General features: G+C 39.9%; 1 protein-coding gene across 1 annotated transcript in view; it reads left to right on the forward strand.

Moving 5' to 3' along the window:
• The first annotated feature begins 529 nt into the window (after positions 1 to 529).
• Positions 530 to 20,526, forward strand: part of LOC140729184 (corticotropin-releasing factor receptor 2) — a 233,146-nt gene continuing 213,149 nt past the window's right edge. The window contains exon 1 of the mRNA XM_073048666.1: positions 530 to 809. Coding sequence (XP_072904767.1) covers positions 768 to 809 — 42 coding nt within the window. The 5' untranslated portion in view covers positions 530 to 767. The remainder of the gene's footprint in view (positions 810 to 20,526) is intronic.

Consider the following 20,526-nt stretch of genomic DNA (forward strand, 5'->3'; position numbering starts at 1 on the left):
GAAACTCAACACCACAGGCAGCATGAGATATAAGATAGCAGGATGGTAATTGTCTGCGGAATATGATCTCCGCTGCCTTGTCAAACAGTACACCAATTACCGCTGAAGATAAACTAATTCGTCTTTCAATCCCAAACAACTTTTTTATTACTATAAGAATAGAACTGGGAAATAGCATCCAGTCCTGAATCGATACAGTGCTGTGCCAGGTCAAACATAGGTGTTGTGTAGAGGGATAACTTTTTAAAAAAAATCATCAGCATACAAGAGACACTGATCATCTTCTTGTGTCACAACCCGTCCCTTTCCATAACACACAAACTTGATCCATGGCATTAAGCCGAGGCAGTGAAGTTAACCCAATCTCCTGTGAAAGATTGAATTTGGAATCATGTTCGTGCCGGGGAGAGGCACGGAGAGAGATGCGCTGGTGGAGAGGCTTAAACTGGGGCTTCCCCATCTACGAATGGGCGGGGATAGGGGCGGGGTTGGCGAGAGAGAGAGAGAGAGAGAGAGAGAGTAGCTGGGATGTTCTCGCAAAATCAAGGGAGTTAAATGAGCAGCGAGAACAGTTTTAGTTCTGAATATTCGTCAACAAAGTTGCTGGATATTGATCTAAAGCCCTCACGAGCGCCTCGGGAGGGATTAACTTGGTCCTTTATTTTTATCTAACCGGGAGTTTCTAAACACGAGAAGTCCGGCGTTTGGTGAGAAAGCTAAACTGGATATGGGGCAAGAAGAACGATCGCACAACCCTGCCTAACAACATGGTTCTTCAGAGAGCGATGTTCTGGATTTTATCACTTCAGGTAAGTTTCATTTCAATTGTCCAGAAGGTGAGTGGAGATCGCTGTTTTTTTTTAAAGTGATCCTCATCATGACCAATAAATCATTTTCAAAAGTTATCGGATATATACATCTGGGTCACACATACACCGTGAGGAAAGGGTTGTTATTGAAAGATCCTATGTACTAGAATATGACACATATATGTTTCTATGTATCTTCCTCGTATCTCTTTAAAACTCTGTGCATATAATGTCAAACGTATTTACGCCTCTTCTTGCGGGTTAGTTTGGCTGAAGTTTCTACCAGTAAGATCCTGCTGAGAAATTGTGAAAGATTGATAGAGGCTGATAAAACAGTGTCACATGAATACAAAAATAACACCTCAGTCTCGAATTGTTGCACTTGTTTTGAAGATTTTACTTAATTTAAACGAGTTAACTGCTTCGTTGAGTGATGGACTGTTCGAAGTGTTTGCAGCGGGATTTAGCATGGTGCGATTTCAAGGCGGTGTCTGTATTATGTTTGTAACCCGTGTTAATGTTTTTCAAAGAACATTTTCCCCTTCAAACTGAAACGAGTAAAACGATTTCCGAAGGATCAGAAAGAAGCTCGAAGCAACCCAAGTCACTGCCGGTCGTGCAATAATTTAACTGGATCCAGATATAGAATTGGGGCCAATCGATCTGGATTTTATTGCACATTAACAATTCTATACCTAAATCCAGGATTTACTTGACCAAGACAATTGTTACAAATGAAGGGTGCTTGTTTGTTCATGTGGATGCGATTCACACTCGTGGGGTTTACCACATTGCCAGCTTTTGATTGTCTTCTGTTCTTACGTGTGTAAGCAGTATGATAGATAGATATTTTTTCAGAGAATAGTGCACAAACAGAGCAAAAAATAGTGAGGTATTCAGGGGTTGGTTCATTGTCCCTGCAGGACTTATATGCCAAATTGGAGAAGTTGTTCCTGAAATGTTGAGTGTGTGTCTTCAGTCTCCTGTACCTCTTCCCCAATGGTAGTAATAATAAGAAGAGATCATGTCCTGGGTGACGGATATCAATGATAGATGTTGCATCATCTCTCTTAATGCCAGGGAGACTAGTGCCCATGATGGAGATGGCTGAATTCTCAGCCCTCTGCAGTTTTCTCTAATCCTGTGCAGTTGCCTCTCCATACCGTGATAGTGAAGAGATTTTAAATCCTTAAAAGGATTTCATAAACACCTTCCCTGTGGAATTGTTGACTGTAATGACAAGAATTAATTGTTAATCAAGTATTGCATGGAAAACAGGCTCATAAGGGTTCATCATTTCTGACTAGCTGATTTCAGGGTATGTTGTTGAATATATTATCTATCTTATTCCAACATGCTGATAGATCAGCCTCCCTGCCTTCTTAGCTGCTCCATTCCTGACAGTCATCAAAATCCAAATCTAAGCTAAATTTAAGTAATGGGTAAATGAATATTTAGCAAGTCGACTGCAAGAGGAAATCCTGCAGATGTGCAAAGAAAAGCAGAAAATTCTGGGAGATTAAAGCTTTGGATCGAAAGAATGGAAAAACAACATAATTTATGACATGATTTAAAAGACTCCCAAGGTGTTTCACAGGGTTGGAATCAGGCAAAATTTCACATCAAGGTGAAGACTTAGATCTTAAAACAGTTCTTTGAGACATTCCAAAAAGCACTGAAGAAGCAGAAAGAATGGGAACGTGTAGGCAGGAAATCTCAGAATGTAAGTCTTAGGTGAAAGAATGCCAATGCCATGCTGTAGGAACTGGGAAATGCACCGAAGGTGAGAAACAGAGAAATACAGAGATTTTGGAAGGTTCAAGCTTGGAAAGAGTTTCAGAATTAGGGAGTGGTGAGGACATTGAAGAATTGAGATAGAATTTAAAAATCAGAATTTTGCAGGCACGAAGTTATTGAAGAATAAGAAAGGACTTATACAACAGGCCCACTGTTTAATGGAAGTGCTTACAAAATTAACTTTAATCCTTCAAAATATCATTTAAATTTGTACTCAGATAGTCATCTCTCATTGTAATTTCTAGTTAATTAGTTCAGGTTCAGATTTATTTATGCATGTACAGTAAAATGTATCAGTTAAGTTAACAAACAACACACACAAGGATGTGCTGGGGGCAGCCAGCAAGTGTTATCAGATATTCCAGCACCAACATAGCATACTCACAGTATTCATCAGAACAACACAAGCAGCAGCAACAACAACAACATCAACAGAACAAAATAAGATAACGATAGCAAAACAAACCCTTTTCCATCTCAACCAACAGATAGGCAACTAACCCTAGGACAGGCCAGCTTCAGGACTCCAGTCTTCCACTCCAGACTCTTAGACTTGCAGAATTCAGGCCTCTAACTTCTAGACCTTGGCCCACACTCACAGACTTGACTTTTGTGCCTTACCTCCAGACTCACTGACTTCAGTCTTCGACCTTGGGGCTTTTTACCTCCAGGTTCACCGAGCTCTGGAGTTTGACCTTTGGTTTTGCTTTCACTGATCTCTGGATATCGACCCCAGGACTCGTCAATCACTGGTCTGACATTTGGGCCTTGACCCCATGACTTGCCAGTCATGGGTTTGACCTTCGGGCCATGAAACAGGACTTGCCAAGCACGGGTTCTGGACTTCCATTCTTCTCAATTTCTGGACTCACTCAGATTTCCAACCCAAGTGACCTGTGGAGGGAGAGGAGTCACCTGTCCTTGTGACCCCTGCTATACTGATGTTTGACTTGTGGACTTGGGGATTGTTGGTATCTTCCTTTCTTGCCAATCTAACCTTGAGCTCACTGACTCTTCATCATGAAGCACTTCAGACTTCAACATCCTAACTCACACACAGGTTAGTATTTTATAAATATGAAGTTGAATTTGACGGAACTTAATGGCTTCAATTCATCTGGTTCCTTGTGGCCAGATGTTGACTTAAGACTAAGAAGCTAAAGCTAGCTTGTGCATTAATATCAATAAACCTATTATTATAGTCATTCACTTTTACTGAAGGCATTAATGAATTTATTGTTAAGATGGCTTTTTGTAGAAAGAGGAATCACAGCAATTTCATGGAGGCAGTTTAATCTTTCCATTACTAGGATGGTATAATATGATAGCTATGTGCTACTTACTCTTTTCAATAATTTACCAAAAGATGTTAGCTTGAATTCCAAACAGAAAATCCTAAATTATGCTCAGCTTGACTTTTAATTAAAAAATTATTGAACAAAATCTTAGAATGCAATTGATCCAGGAAGGGGATAAAAACCCATTTGGATTAGTCAAGGACCAATGGTAGATTAAAGTAAGTATAGGGAATGAATAGAAGAAGCAAAAATGTAGCATTATAGATCAAAATTAAATCAGCAGTGGAAATGCAATTTAACCAGTTATCATAGCTATTGATAGTTATTGCTAAATAAAGGAGTTGATTGATATTTAAATATTTCTTTGTACTTCTAATGAACAAAATTCAAAACTTTTCCTTCAGGAATGTGATGTTAACAATGAAACAGTTATTGTTCATTCAACAGTATTTAAAATTTCTCTCCAAGTATATTAGTGTATATTTACCTTTTCACTTATTCCTGTCATTTCTGATTGCTTTGAGAACAGGCAAAAGCTTTACGAAATCTTATATGGAGATCAATTTGCAAAAAACATTGCACTTAAAATTGAAAATGAAAAAGCTACATGAAAAACCCAAAATAAAGGCAAATGCTGGAAACACTCAACAGATCAGATAGCAGCTGCAAAAAGAATAATTAATGGCTTAATATGAAGATCTATTAACACTAAAGAAGTTGGATATTCAGAATAATCTGGCAGTTTTGATCCATTCACTCAATGCCAACTCACAAGTTGTTGAATTTATTTCTAAACTTACCAGAGTAGACTTTGATGACATAACTCCCAGGTGGGTGTACAGTTCCGTATTCTCCAGATTAATATACTATTTAGGTACAGTATTTCTTAATTAGAAACATTGCGAGTGGGTGGCAGAGGCTGAAAGGCATATGAGAGAAAAGGGTTAATATGGAAATGAGCGAGTGGATGGATATGCTGAAATTGCCTTAAAAGACAACATAGGTCAATGGGCCAAATGGTATCCTTCTGTATTGTAAAGAAATAGAATAGGAGAAATACAGTACAGATTATTAGAACATTATTCTAGTTGAGATATGTTTTTGAAAAACATTTGTATCTTTTTATCCTTTAAATATAAATTGCTTAGAAATCCAAAAGCTTTTCATGAAACTATGGCACTATCTTATTTACAACTTTTTCAATGCTTTTGAACTTGGAAGGATTCAAAAAGCTTGAAGAAATTTGCCACAGGCAAAGCTCACACATCCAGGTGCAGATCAGTGGGGCTAGGCAGAACAATAGTTTGGCATGAACTAGACAGGCCAAAGGGCCCGTTTCTCTGCTGTAGTATTCTTCAACTCTCTGATTCTAAAGCTCCACATGAAAAACTATCTACTTAACTAAGTGTCACATATGTCCAAGACAGAAGTTGTTTAGAGAAAGAAATTGATAGACATGAAGCAGGCAGGATACAGAGGTTGAAACAAAAGCGGCATTTGCTGGCAATTGGAAAGAGAACACAAAATGCCTGAAACTCTCAGTAGCTCAAGCAGCATTTGTGGAAAGAGAATCAGTGTCAATATCACTTCATCAGGATTCAGAGATGCATTTTTAAATTTCCACCTCAATGGCAATTGAACCAAAGCTCTGGCAGAGCAGAGTTTGAGTACATTCCTGGCCATTAGGAGATGAAATTACATGATTTTCATTGATAAATCAATTCAATATTGATGAGTAGACTTCTGGATTGTTCAGAGCAGCTACTTAAGGAATGGGAAAGAAGTTTCCCTGGCACAGCATCTATTTTCCTTGTCTGATTGCCCTTCAGTGAACTGCCTTGGGATGTTTCCCAGTGCTATAAGTGCTATGTGCATGCAATTATTTTGTAAATGTGGGTTATATTGGCTGGGGAGGGCAAATTCAGGCTTTCAGATCCCCTTTGTTTGCACATTCATGAGTTAGCATTGAAGCACTGTGTAAATAATTGATAGTCAGGAGAAGCAAATTGATGCAAGGACAGCTGAAGAGGTTCTTTCAATTTAAAATGTTGAGACTGGCACACTGACTGACCCCTGATTAAGTTGAGAATTTATAACAGTGAAATTCCTCCCCTGTATCTCCTTCATGTCAATGATTGTCACAACAAAGTAAGTTATCCTAATGTCCACAGAAATGGAAACATACAATATGGGAAATAACTTATGACAGCAGTTTACATGGGATTTCATTGCAGTTGTTGTTTGAGTATGCAAAATTGAGCTCTTGCTGTCCACTGCAAAGAATTTTCTGGTAGCCAACTGTTTTAATTCCTATCCCCATTTCCATTCCATATGAGGCCACTGTCAGGGTGGAGGACTAGCATCTCATATTCTTCAACCTGATGAACATCAATTTTTCATTCTGGTAATATTTTTCCATTCCCATCTCCCTCTTCTTTTATTCCCTACTCTGGCCTCTTACATCTTCTCCTCACCTGCCTATCACCTCTCCCTGGTGACCCTCCTTCTTCCCTTTCTTCCATGATCCACTCTCCTCTCTTATCAGATTCCTTCTTCTCCAGCCCTTTACTTACCACACCCATCTGGTCTCACCTATCACCTTCTAGCGTGTCTTCATTCTCCCTCTACCCACCTTTTTATTCTGTCATCTTCCCCTACCCTTTTCCAGTCCTAATGAAGCGTCTTGGCTCAAATTATTAAATATTTATTCATTTCTATAGATGCTGCCTGAACTGTTGAGTACCTCCAGCTTTTTGTGTCTGTTGTTCTGGATTTCCAGCATCTAGAGAAACTCTTCTGTAAATAATGAAGCAGCCTTAACAATGAAAAATATCTCAGGATGCCTTAGCAATGTGGTATAAGACAAATGTGATTGATATGGTGACCTACTAAGAAAGATAAGAATAGAGTAAACATGATCATCACCTACCCAGACATAACTCAACCCAACTTAGCTAAATTATCAATTTTGTGGAAATACCTGCACTATCTCAAAAGCAACTGTTGATGAGCAATAGATGCTGATCTTGCCAAAAAAGCTGCATCAAGAAAATGAAAAAAAATAATTCCTCTGAGCTTAAATACTAATCTAGGATTTTTTTTGCCTTCAATTTCAATACAGCAATTCTGGAGGTGTTAATATATGAGATAATAATATGAACAATTTGCGCTCAGTTGTTGATGCAGATAATAAAAGCCACAGTTGCACTATTTGGAAAATATGCAGAGAGGGAACATCAGATTTACCACTGATTGGCCAAGGCACTCTATTAGTCAAGTACAGAGAAGAGAAATTTCCCCTTGAAGACTAATTCCTCTCCATACTCCTACCAAACCATGGGTAAAGGTACAGGAAGGGACAAGGAACAATGCTCATGAGCACTGATGTTGGAATTAGCTTCAGTGATCTGAAAGCTTTATAGCTCCCAAGAGGCTTAAAAGCAAAGATTGAAATTAATGCTCTGTTAAATATAACTAAACACTGAACATCACAGGATGTGCATTCTCTTGAGTATGCTTTGAATTCACCGTATATAAGCAACAGAAAGCAAACAGACATAAGATTGGAAGGAAGGTAGTTGTACTTCCTTGTAGGGTGGGGAAGACAGGCCCCAATGGTTTGACAATAGTTTCTGGCATTGTTTTTGGAAAGCACATTTAACAATTCTCCAAGGGCCTTTTGGCTGAAGGTACACAATCAAATATAGCAAAGAAAAAGTTGCTATTCTAAAATTGTATATTTCAACTATGTATTTCAATAAAACAATCTGAAAGAAGCTCTTTTTAATAATAGCTTGGAATGGCAGCTTTTTATTGGGTGCCTTATCCACTGGCTGTTCTTCTATACATAAGACTGTTGGAAATATGCAAGCAAGAGTAACCAAGTGTCCTTGACTCATTGACTTTAAATTTTAATCTACTTTCTTTTTCATAAATACTGTCTGACCCATTGCACATGTAAAACATCTTTGTTTTTATTTTCTACAGAAGTAATTCTCAATTTTTATGTTCACAATTTGGAGATCATTCATGGGTATCATCTATCTTAAGAAAAGAAACTGCACAGTTCCAGCAATTTGCCATAAAATATATTTGAGATTAGCACATCACCTTAAATAATAATCACTAACAATATATTGCATTTAGCCATTCCTTATTCAAGTCATTAAATTATCGAACAGCTTGAATGAGCTCTAATGAACAGCTAGAATGAGATCTAGGCCTCATATGGAGCCAGTGATCATTAATGGAGAATGTGTGGAGCAGGTTAAGACCTACAAGTATCTGGGAGTACAGTTAGACGAGAAGCTAGACTGGACTGCCAACACAGATGCCTTGTGCAGGAAGGCACAGAGTCGACTGTACTTCCTAAGAAGGTTGGCGTCATTCAATGTCTGTAGTGAGATGCTGAAGATGTTCTATAGGTCAGTTGTGGAGAGCGCCCTCTTCTTTGTGGTGGCGTGTTGGGGAGGAAGCATTAAGAAGAGGGACGCCTCACGTCTTAATAAGCTGGTAAGGAAGGCGGGCTCTGTCGTGGGCAAAGTACTGGAGAGTTTAACATTGGTAGCTGAGCGAAGGGCGCTGAGTAGGCTACGGTCAATTATGGATAACTCTGAACATCCTCTACATAGCACCATCCAGAGACAGAGAAGCAGTTTCAACGACAGGTTACTATCGATACAATGCTCCTCAGACAGGATGAAGAGGTCAATACTCCCCAATGCCATTAGGCTTTACAATTCTACCGCCAGGACTTAAGAACTTTTTAAAAGCTATTATTAATGCTTTTTGAGATAGTGATTTAGATGCATATCATATTTTTACTGAGTTAAGTATTGTATGTAATTAGTTTTGCTACAACAAGTGTATGGGACATTGGAAAAAAAGTTGAATTTCCCCATGGGGATGAATAAAGTATCTAACTATCTATCTATCTATCTATCTAATACAAAGAAGTTTTGAAAGCAAGATGCTGGAAACTTGGAAATAAAAATGTGAATGTGAGAAAATAAAAGCAAACATTGTATATCAATAATCTTTCACCCTGAAAGGCCACAAACTTGAAATGTTAATTCATGTGATCTCGAGCTACCTCAGCTGCTGAATATTTTTACCACTGGTTTGAAACTGGAAACTCTCCGTTCACCTACTGACACAGAAAGGTGGAAGAAGGTGGCTGGGATTTCTCTTGGTTACAAGTTGTCTCTCAATGAGTTTCAACTGTAGAATTAGATAACTTGTTATAAGCTGATAGACAATTAATTTCAGTCTGTAAATGTTGCAAGGGTGCTTCTAAACAATAGTTATTACCACTCAGAGTGATTGGATGTTTCTCAGCAAATTAATGAGGAACAAAACCAAAAGTCATATTTAAAGGTAGTCGGACATTCCTCACTTGAAACCTCATTTGAGCAGCTCCAAAATCTCTGCCAATATTCCTGGGAAAATTCTTACAAGCTGGTACATGGGAAAGTGCTTTCTTGTATCCCTTCGGGAATTATCTGTGTTTTCTGTTGGTGGTCTTTCATTGTGAGGAAGTCTGGGGCTCTCAATTTGGAAACACTCTTCGGGATAACGTATCTCATCAGTGTCTGTGATGGAAATCAAATGATCTGTTTATGTTTCCAAGATGAAATTGGAAAACAACGGCTAATTTTTGCTGGTAGCTTACAAAACTTCTAAATATACTTTGTCCGAATTACTATCACTGCAAACTCACTCATCTGGCTTGAGCACACGATGCTGCAGTCACCCACGCTTATCTTGTCCATAGTCAGCAGAGGTGTCTCTGTCACTTGACTACAACTGCCCAGGCTTTTCTTGTCTCGGTGATGTCTTTAACCCTTGCCTACTGCAACTTGCACACTATCACCTTCTACAAAGGGAAACCAAGTGACATACTTGACAATAAAATTTCGCTCCCAGATTAGCTCAATGTTTGCCTTGACCGTCAAAACATGGAGGCATCTTCACAACCTCCCGGAGCCGCCGAAGATCCTGTGATTTCAGTCTCCGAGGCCGATGGAGAGCATACTTCAGGAGAGTGAACCCATGGACAGCATCCGGACCAGATGGGATTCCTGACCAAGTAGTGAAGACCTCTGCTCTTCAACTGGTTGCTGTGTTCTCTGATATCTTTAACCTCTTGCTTCATTAATCTGAAGTACCCACCTGCTTTGATTATAATGGTGCCCAAGAAGAATATGGTAACCTGTCTCAATGACTATCATCCAGTAACACTTACATCCACTGTGATGAAGTGTTTTGAGAGGTTAATGATGAAACACATCAACTCCTGCCTGAGAAGAGACTTGGATCAGCTCCAATTTGCCTACCGGCAGAACAGGTCCACAGTAGATGCCATTTCATTTACTCTTCACTCAACCCTGGAACATGTGGACATCAGAATGTCCTTTGTCAACTACAGCTTGACATTCAATACCATCATCCCTTCAAAAATAATCAATAAGCTTCAAGACCTAGGCCGTAATATCTTCTTGTGTAACTGGATCTTTGATTTCCTCATTTTTAGTTTGGATTGGCAACAGCATCTCTACAATCTCCATCAGCACAGGTGCACCACAAGACTGTGTGCTTAGTCCCTGCTCTACTCACTTGATGGTGTGGCTAAGCATAGCTCCAATGCCATATTTAAGATTGCCAATTACACCACTGTCATTGTCCGAATCAAAGGTGGTGATGCATCAGCATATACATTATTTCCAAGTCAGAGTCATAGAAAAGTACAGCACAAAAACAATCCCTATGGCCCTTCTAGTCCACACTGAACCATTTAAGCTGTCTAGTTTCATAGAGCTGCATCTGAACTGTTGGCCTCCATATCCCTCCCATCCGTGTACCTATCCAAACTTCTCTTAAACTTTGAAATCCACCTCACATCCACCACTTGAGTGGAACTTATTCCACACATCCTGGCCCTCTGAGTGAAGAAGGTTCCCTTTATGTTTCTCTTAAACATTTAATCTTTCACCTTAACCCATAACTTCTAGTTGAAGACCCACTCAGCCTCAATGGAAAAAGCTTGCTTGCATTTACCCTATCTATATCCCTCATAAATTTGTATACCTCTATCAGATCTCCCCTCAACCTTCTACACTCCAAGGAATAAAGTCCTAACCCATTCAATCTTTCCTCATAACTCAGGTGCTCCAGTCCCAGCAACATCCTTGTAAATTTTCTTTATACTCTTTCAATCTTAATTGCATCTTTCCTGTAGCTAGGTGACCAAAAAGTCACACAATACTCCAAATTAGGCTTCACCAACATCTCATACAATGTCAACCAATACAAATAACATCCTATTTCCTGTATTCAGTACATTGATTTATGAAGGTCAATGTGCCAAAAGCTTTCTTTGTAACCCTATATACCTGTGATGCCACTTTCAATGATTTACAGACGTATATTCCCTGATCCCTTTGTTCTACCACACTCCTTAGTGCCATACCGTTCACTGTGTAAGACCTTGGTCCTTTCAAAGTGCAGCACCTCGCACTTGTCTGCCATTTTTCAGCCCATTTTTCCAGCTGGTTCAGATCCCGCTGTAAGATCTGATAGCCTCCCTTACAGCGTACTACATGGTGTCATCCGCAAATTTGCTGATCCAGCTAACCACATTATCACCCAGATCATTGATATAGATGACAAACAACAATAGACCCAGCACCAATCCCTGTGGCATTCCGCTACTGTCAAACCTTCAGTCAGAGAGACAATAATCTATTACCACTCTCTGGCTTCTCCTGCGAAGCCAATGTGTAATCTAATTTACTACCTCATCTCGAATGCCAAGAACTGAACCTTCCTGACCAATCTCCAATAATGGACTGTGTCAAATGCCTTGCTAAAGTCCATACAGACAACATCCACTGTCTTGTGTTCATTAACTTTCCTGGCAATTTCTTTGAAAAAGTCTACAAGATTGGTTGAACATCAAACCAAAGCCACACACAAAGCCATGATGATTATCCCTAATCAGTCCCTGTCTATCCAAATACTCATATATCTGGTCCCTTAGAGTAGCTTCTAATAACTTTCCCGCCACTGATGTCAAACTCCTCGGCCTGTAATTTCCTGGTTTATTTTTGGAGCTTTTCTTAAATAGTGGAACCACATTAGCTGTCCTTCACTCCTTCAGTAACTCATCTGTCACTAAAGATGATTCAAGCATCTCTGGTAGGGTCCCTGCAATTTCTGTACTAGCCTCCCACAGGGTCAGAGGGAACACCTTGTCAGGCCCTGGGGATTTATCCACTCTACTTTGCCTCAAGACAGCAAGCACCTTCTCGGTAATCTGTATAGGGTCCATGACCTCGTTGCTGCTTTGCCTACCTCTATAAACTCCGTGTCTGTCTGCCAAGTATGTACAGATGCAAAAAATCTATTTAAAATCTTCCCCACCTTTTATGGCTCCGCACATAGATTACATTCTGATTTTCTGGGAGACGAATTTTGTACTTTGCAATCCTTTCCCTCTTAACATATCTGTAGAATACCTTATGATTCTCCTTCACCTTGCCTGGTAGGGCAAACTCTTGCCTCCTTTTAAAATTCAAAGTAAAATTTATTATCAAAGTACATCCATATCAGCACATACACCTCTGAGATTCATTTTCTATGGGCATACTTAACAAATCTCTAGAACAGCAACTGTAAACAGGATCAATGGACAACAAACTGTGCAAGTGCAAATATAAATAATTAGCAGTCAATAACAAACATGAAATAACATGATTATGCGACCTTAAAATGAGACCATTGGTTGTGGGGATACCAGAAGTTGAACATACAGTAGTTATTCCTTGTTGTTTAAGAGCTTGATGGTTGAGGGGTAGTAACTGTTCTTGAACCTGGTGTTGTGAGTCCTGAGGCACCTGCATCTTCTACCTGATGGCAGCAGCAAGAAAAGAGCATGAGGTAAGGATTTTGGATGATCCATGCTGTGTTCCTACAACAATGTTTCTTATAGATGTACTCTATGGTTGGGAGGGTTTTACCTGTGATATACTACGCCAAATCCAATTCCTTTTGTCGTATTTTTCTGCTCAAAGGCATTAGTGTGGCCGTACAAAGCCGAAATGCAGCCGGTCAGCACACTTTCCTCCACACATCTATAAACGCTAGGCAAGGATTTGATGACCTGCCGAATACCTGCATACTCCCAAGGAAGTAGAGGTGCTGCCGTGTTTTCTTTGTTATCATATTTATATGATGGGTCCAATTCAGGTGCTCTAAGATGCTGACACCCAGGAATTTAAAGTTACTGACCCTCTCCACTTCTGATCCTCCGATGATTACTGGCTCATGGACCTTTGGTTTCCCTCTCTTGGTCTACAATCAGTGCTTGGTCTTATTAACATTGTTGTTATTACACCACTCAGCTAAGTTTTCAATCTCCCTCCTGAATGCTGAATCATCACCACCTTTGATACAGCCCACAACAGGGTGTCATCAGCAAACTTGTATATTGTGTTGGAGCTGTATTTAGCCCCACAGTCATAGGTGTAAAGCGAGTAAAACAGGGTAGTAAGTACTCATCCCTGTGGTGCTCTTCTACTGATGGAGATTGTGGAGGTGTTTTTGCCATTCCAAACTAACTCGTGTCTGCAAAGAAGGAAATCCAGGATACAATTGTGCAAGGGTGTATTGAGGCCAGATCTTAGAGTTTAACCCTGCTGATTTATTTCTTAAGAGAAATTTCTCTTGAATTTCTGATACTCCATAAGTACCTCATTTGTTCATACCTGCCTATACCTGCTATGCACCTCTTCTTTTTCTTAACCAGGGCCTCAATATCTTTTGAAAAGGTTTCAAAGGTACATTTAATGTCAGAGGAATATATAAAATATACATCCTGAAATACGTTTTCTTCGCAACCATCCACAAAAACAGAGGAGTGCCCCAAAGAATGAATGACAGTTAAATGTTAGAACCCCAAAGCCCCTCCAGCTCCCCCCTCCAATGTGTAAGCAGCAGCAAAACAATGATCCCCCCCTCCACCAGCAAGAAAACCGTCGGCACCTGCCACTAAGCACTCAAGTGTGCAGCAAAGCAACAGCAAAGACACTGACTTGCAGTACCCCAAAGACTACTCATTCACCCGGTATTTAACATACCACAGGCTCTCTCTCTCCCTAATAAGGAGAATGAGGTGTCTCTATTTCACAGTAAGAGGGGAGACATAACAAACAACTCACTGATTTATGATGTTGAAAGTCCGTTGCGTTGCTTTTTGTGAGCTCTGTGCCCAAAGATCTCGGGTCTCTGGGCACACAGCCAGAGATCTTACTTCTCCCATGACACACAGATTTCCTGCCACATCTTTGGCATCTCAAATAACAGCCAGTCATGAAACCCTGAAAGGAGCTCCCATTCCTGCAAAGAACCAAAGTCAGTGTGAAACTCCAGCTTAGGGTCTTCAAAAGAATACTGAAAGGGAAAAACAGAGATAGTAAAGATGGAAATAAAGGTGTTTCCGAAGATACAAGCAAAGGAGTCGCTGTTAGGCGCCATTGCCTTCTCCTAAGCTCCAGGATTCCCAAACATGTTATCTTTATCTTTTATTCTGACAAGTTTTACATTTGAAGGCCCTCACTTACCATGTACAACTACACGAGAAAACAACCTGAAATATTCCACAGCAACAATGGTATTCTGATACCATCAAAATTGGCCTTTCTCTACTTTAGAATCTCAACTCCCAGACCTGCCCTATCTTTTTCAATATTTACTTTGAAATTAATGGCATTAATTTTGCTAGATGTAAAGTGTTCCCCTACGCAAATTTCCATCATCTACCCTATCTCATTCCCTAATAGGAGATCTAGTATCACACAATCTTTCTTTGGAACTTCTATGTACTGATTACTGAACACATTTGACAAGCTCTATCCCATCTAGTCCTTTTAACAGTATGGGAGTCCCACTCAATATTTGGAAATTTGAAGTTACCTACTCTAAAAACCTTATGTTTCTTGCAACAGTCTGCAATCTCTCTACAAATTTGTTCCTCTAAACCCTACAGATTGTTGGGTGGTCTGTAATACAAGCCCATTAACATGGTAATACCTTTCTTATTCCTCAGTTCCACAGCTCTCCAGTCTGTCCTGACTGAGCACTGTCGAGACATTTTCCCTGACCAGTAATATCACCCCTCCCCCTGAAATCCCTCCCGCTCTGTCACATCTAAAACAATGGGGTCCCAGAATATTGAGCTGCCGGTCCAGTCCCTCCTGCAACCAGGTCTTACTATGTTATCATAATTATATGTGTTGATCCATGCCCTGAGCTCATCTGCCTTTCTGCCTTTCCTATAATACTTATGGATTGAAATATAAACTGCTCGGGACATCAATCGCATCATACTCAACCTTTTGTTTCCTGACTTTGTCTGAAGTCCTAACAACATCTTTTTCCACAAACGCTCCACTATCTGCTCTGGCACTCTGGTTCCCATCCCCTGCAACTCTAGTTTAAACTTCCCCTGTGCAGCTCGAGCAAAATCTTCCCACTAGGATATTAGTCTCCTTCAACTTCAGGTGCAAACCGTCTCTTCTGTACAGGTCCCACCTTCCTTGGAGGAGAGTCCAATGATCCAAACCTCCTACACCAACTCCTTAGCCATATTTTGGAACATTCAAATGTTGGTAGTTAATTTGCATAAATCAATTTATTTTCTTAACTTTTTTACTTATTAAATGTTAAATGTATATTAAATCCTGTAAATCAATTCTGGATGAGATATGAAGAAAATTATACCCTAATATAGTACAGCTATCCTGAAATAGGTCCCAGTGAAAAACCTTTTGAAGAATAAGATAAAGTATTTAATATTCAAAGAAAGCACATGGATATCTGTACATTTTGCATTGGGTTAACATACATGTATGTTTCAGTAGTGATATTGCTTCTCCATTTCAATTAAAATTGTATGAGGGCTCAATCTTAGTTATTATTTAATAAAATAATTAACCGTGGCTGGTACCCACCCTGCAGAACTGGGGGAATACCTGTTGAATTCAGCATGATCTGCTTGGTGCCAAGACAATGGCACACATAATATCTGCCTGTATAATGAAATGGTTAGTGATAATAGCACTTCACAAATGTACACTAAACACAACTCAGATGATGGTCTGAAAGTTCAGGGAAGGAGCAGTCATTTGTGCATGCTGTGTAAAAGAAAATTATTCTTTTTCCTGAATTAAGATGGTTTCCAGATCAAATCACATCTCTGTAAGTTTGATAGGGCATTTCTGTTCATTACATTAGCTTTGTGAAGGTCAAGCACTATGCATGTTGACACCATTTCTTTTTCAGAGGAGAGTCAGAATGATTTAGTCCCTGTGAATCTGGAATGTGCTGATAACACAACATAGATGCTTTCAACTCAAAGCAAATTTACCTGAGCATGTGCCAGTCCAGTGATGGAAACCTAACTCAGGACATTTCCTTGAGCTACTCCATCTATGTCAGTCAAATGGAAGCAAAATCTGTGGCCCACAATTCTCATAACCAATATCTTTGGTATCAAAAGCCCATCCTAGTTACTGACCATCTCCTGACCTTAAAATCTCAAAACCTCACAGACCTCAACTAATAGTGAGGCAAAGTGTCACCAGACATTTTCCGTAGAGGGAGTTGCTGAGGCTACCAACTATCCCATTCTTGATGACATTGTCTGAAGACGATTTTCTTTCCTGTCTCCTCAGAAGAAAGCGTACCATTGCCTTGCTCTTTAAACTGACTGTCTCTGGCCTGCTGTTTCTCACTTATTATGTTGATGCCAATGTCCAAATGTTTTAATCTCTGCGAGAGCAGTGTGCTATTCTGGTCTGTCACTGATGGGACTGTATATTTGAGTCTGACGTTCCAGATCTTGATATTCATATGGCGAAGGTAACAATTGCACACTAACTACACACATATTTCAGAGAGGTGGGACTTGATCCAGTGGCAAGAGGACCCTAGGCATTTGGAAGCCAGACTCTGCTACAACCTGACCCACCCTTAAGTTCTAGAACCTTTCATCAATTTTTCTGTTCTAGCTCTCCTTGCTAATACACCCCCTTGGGTCAATTCCTCGGGTTTGATTAACACTGTCAGCTTTTCTATGAATCACGGAGGTACGTGTTTTACATTTGCTAATCGTGTGCCATTCCCTGATCGTATTTATATTGATTTTCAGGCCAGTACCCTTGCTGAAGTCGTGTGATGTCCTGATGTCATCCATTGTTTCTGCAGAAGTCAGTGCAATGTACTGATGTTGGTAGTGATCAGTTGAGATGGTCCATGGTAATGTTAAATAAGATGAATCACAAACAATCCTCTGTTTATGACCCCTGCAACAGAACCTGGTCTCTAATCACCTTCGCCAATGTTACCATCGGGTGTCTTGAGTAACCCTGCCGAAACGTAGCCATCACAAGCCCCAAATAATCCCACACTTACTCACTGATCACAGGCTCCAACTAGGTGCTCCCCCCCCCCCCCGCCCCCAGAGTTCCTCAATCAGGCCCAGACTAACCAGATCATCACGTGGAACACAGACGCCAACTAACCCCACTGTAACTCATTGAACATTGACCCTAACTGATTTCGCTGTCTGTTTAACTTGTTATTCTTCAATGCCTCAAATAACTTCCTCTTTCCTTGTTTCAAAGTGGCAGGTGCACAATAAAAATGTAATGCTTTGTAGGCCACAAAGTTTTTGTAATTAAAATATAAAACAGAAAGCATTTTGGAAAGAAAAACATGACCTGTAATTAATTAAAACTCTATATTTTAATTATTTCCTGCATCTACTATAATGTACAAATACAGTTTAATGCAGTTACTATAATGGATATGATTTTAGTTATGGCTATGCTGATAAACCTGACATCTACTGTCCATTGCATGTATTGCATTACTCAAAAAGGAAAAATACCGGTTATTTTACAAAATTTTGTCACCTCAATGCATCTCCATACCTTTCATTTATTAAGTTAACTTTAGAGAAAGTAGTGATGAAGAGTTGTTTGTTCAGACCGCAGAGATGCATACTGGCTTGCTACCTCCAGAAGTATGTGTTCAGACAATTGCTCTCTGTGATATATGTTAATCATCTGACTTTATACATACAGAGGATCATTTCAAAGTGGGGAAATGGTGGGAAACCTGACAATCTGGTAAACAGTAAGGAGCTTATCAGAACCCGCAGTGATCCATTGCCAGATTGACAAATGAGCAGGCAGAGGACAGATGAAGTGTAATCGTATGGAAATGCCAAATGGTGTGTTTTTATGGAGAGGCAAAATAAACCAAGTGCTACAATTTTAAAGGGAATGTCGAAACTTGAAGTTTACCCAAATTAATCTTGACAGGGTGTTGATAAAGCCATGGCAACAGCAACTATTCCCCAAACACAACAACTTTAGTGTCATGTAATTATCCATGCTCATAATAATTATATTACAATATTCTGTAAAAGGAATACAGTGGATTCCAGTTACTTGGGTCATCAGTTAATCAGGGCAGCCACTTATTTGTGACAACTCTTAAAGAACAAAAGCGAATCAACACAATAGCAGGCATTCACTTGGTTTATCTGGGACACTATGCCGCTTAATTGGGGCCCAAAACTTCTGCTGAACAGTTTCTAAGTAGCGCCAATTACACGCACTTCTGAGGCCATTAGGCACTACACCATACTTTGAGTGAACAGTTTTTAAATAGCGCTGTGTGTGTGTGTGTGTGTGTGTGTGTGTGTGTGTGTGTGTGTGTGTGTGTGTGTGTGTGTGTGTGTGTGTGTGTGTGTGTGTGTGTGTGTGTGTGTGTGTGTGTGTGTGTTCAAAAAGCAGCAATTTTTGGTAAGATCTAATCAATACGACAATTTAGGACTGTTTTGCTCATTATGGTTTCAAGCATCCAGGCTTGGAGGTGTCAGAACCAGCCGGGAATGGAAAATGAAATGATTTCATTGCGTAAATAAGTTAAGAAGCTCGAATAATTTCAAGGCATTGACAGCCATCTTGAATGCCACTATTAAAGGGAAGATTTGGTGTATGCAATCATTGACAACATTGTTTGAAGGCAGTCCAAACAATGTCTGCATTGATTTTGTTCATTTACAGTCAAAAGAACACAATAGGGATGAATTCTTCTGTTGATAATTGTTAAGAACTAGCACACAGTTTTATACTATTATTAGAGTACTGGCAGTGTTCTAATTTGTTCTGTATTTAATTTAAATACATAATTTGTTATTCAGTTTGCCTTATTCATATCTTTTTAATATTTCCATGAAACTTTAGCTGATTGGGGCATCCAGTGAATGTACTTGTTCTGATGTGTCCCAATTAACTGAATTGCACTGTACTATAACGCAAAGTAGGAATATTATGTTGCAGAACAAAATTGGAGTTGAGCTATACAGAGTAATATGTGGGCACGTGATCATGGGCTTGGTCAAAATGTCAAGCTTTAAACCACAGAATGGCGGAAGTAAAGATGCAGATGTGTTTCAGGTGTGAATTCTAATTAAGAGGCCTTGAATGAATGGCCTCCAATGACAGAGCACCTAAACAAAGAATTGAAGAGGCCATAGTTAGAGGGGTGCCAATAGAACTTGGGGAAATAGGACACCGGGAGATCACAAAATTAGGGAGAAAGTAAACCAGAGTGTTTAAAACAAGAGAATTGAAACCAAGGCGTCACTTGACTGTGAGCCAAAGTAGAACAACAGGCAGTTGACTAAATAAGAGTTGAGGGTGAAATATCTTGCATGACTACAGTCTGATGCAGAGTTGGAAATAACTGGTTGGCAAAGAGTCCTTTGGAATAGCAGTAATAAAATATATGGATGAGGGTTTGATGAGCACTTGGGCTGAGGAAGAGTGTGTGTCATGGAGATGGAACTAAGCGAGCATATTGATGGTACATGTGCATGACCTGATACTAATTTCAAGGCCAAATGTGAAGCCAAGATTATGAACTTAAAAAAAAACAGTAGTTGGAAATCTGACATGCAAACTGAAAATATTGGAAGCACTCAGCACTGCAGGCAGCATTTCAGAAGGAAAACAAAGTTAAACTGTCAGGTTTATCTGATGCATCATCAGAACCAGAAACTGAGAATATTAACTTATAAAGAGGGTGGGACAGTGGGGGGGGGGGGGGGGATGGAAAGGTCCAAGTGGAGTATCTGTAATAGGTGAGGGTAGGGTTGCCCAGATAATCCTGATGTTTACGGAGCAGTCTGATTAATAGGTTAATGAGGGTGGGGGAGGGGGGGAGAGAGAGAGAGAGATAAAAGAGTATAAAGGTTACTGAAATAAAATTGTTGTGGACTCGATCTGAAATGTCCCTGACCCTGGTACCAGAGCAACACACTATCCGGGTGTCCCGTTCACTTCCACAGAATCTCCTGTCTGCTCCTCTGACTATTCCGTCTCCTATCACTATTGCCCCCTCTTCTCCCTCTTTCCCTTCTCCACCATAGACCCAAGCTCATTGCTAGTAACCTGATCTCCGTAGCCTTCCCCTGGGAGGTCATCACCTGCAACAGTATCCAAAATGGTATGTTTATTATTCAGGGGAATGGCCATAGGGTGCTCAGCACT

The sequence above is a fragment of the Hemitrygon akajei genome, chromosome 1, assembly GCF_048418815.1.
Source record: "Hemitrygon akajei chromosome 1, sHemAka1.3, whole genome shotgun sequence".
NCBI classification, from domain to species: domain Eukaryota; kingdom Metazoa; phylum Chordata; class Chondrichthyes; order Myliobatiformes; family Dasyatidae; genus Hemitrygon; species Hemitrygon akajei.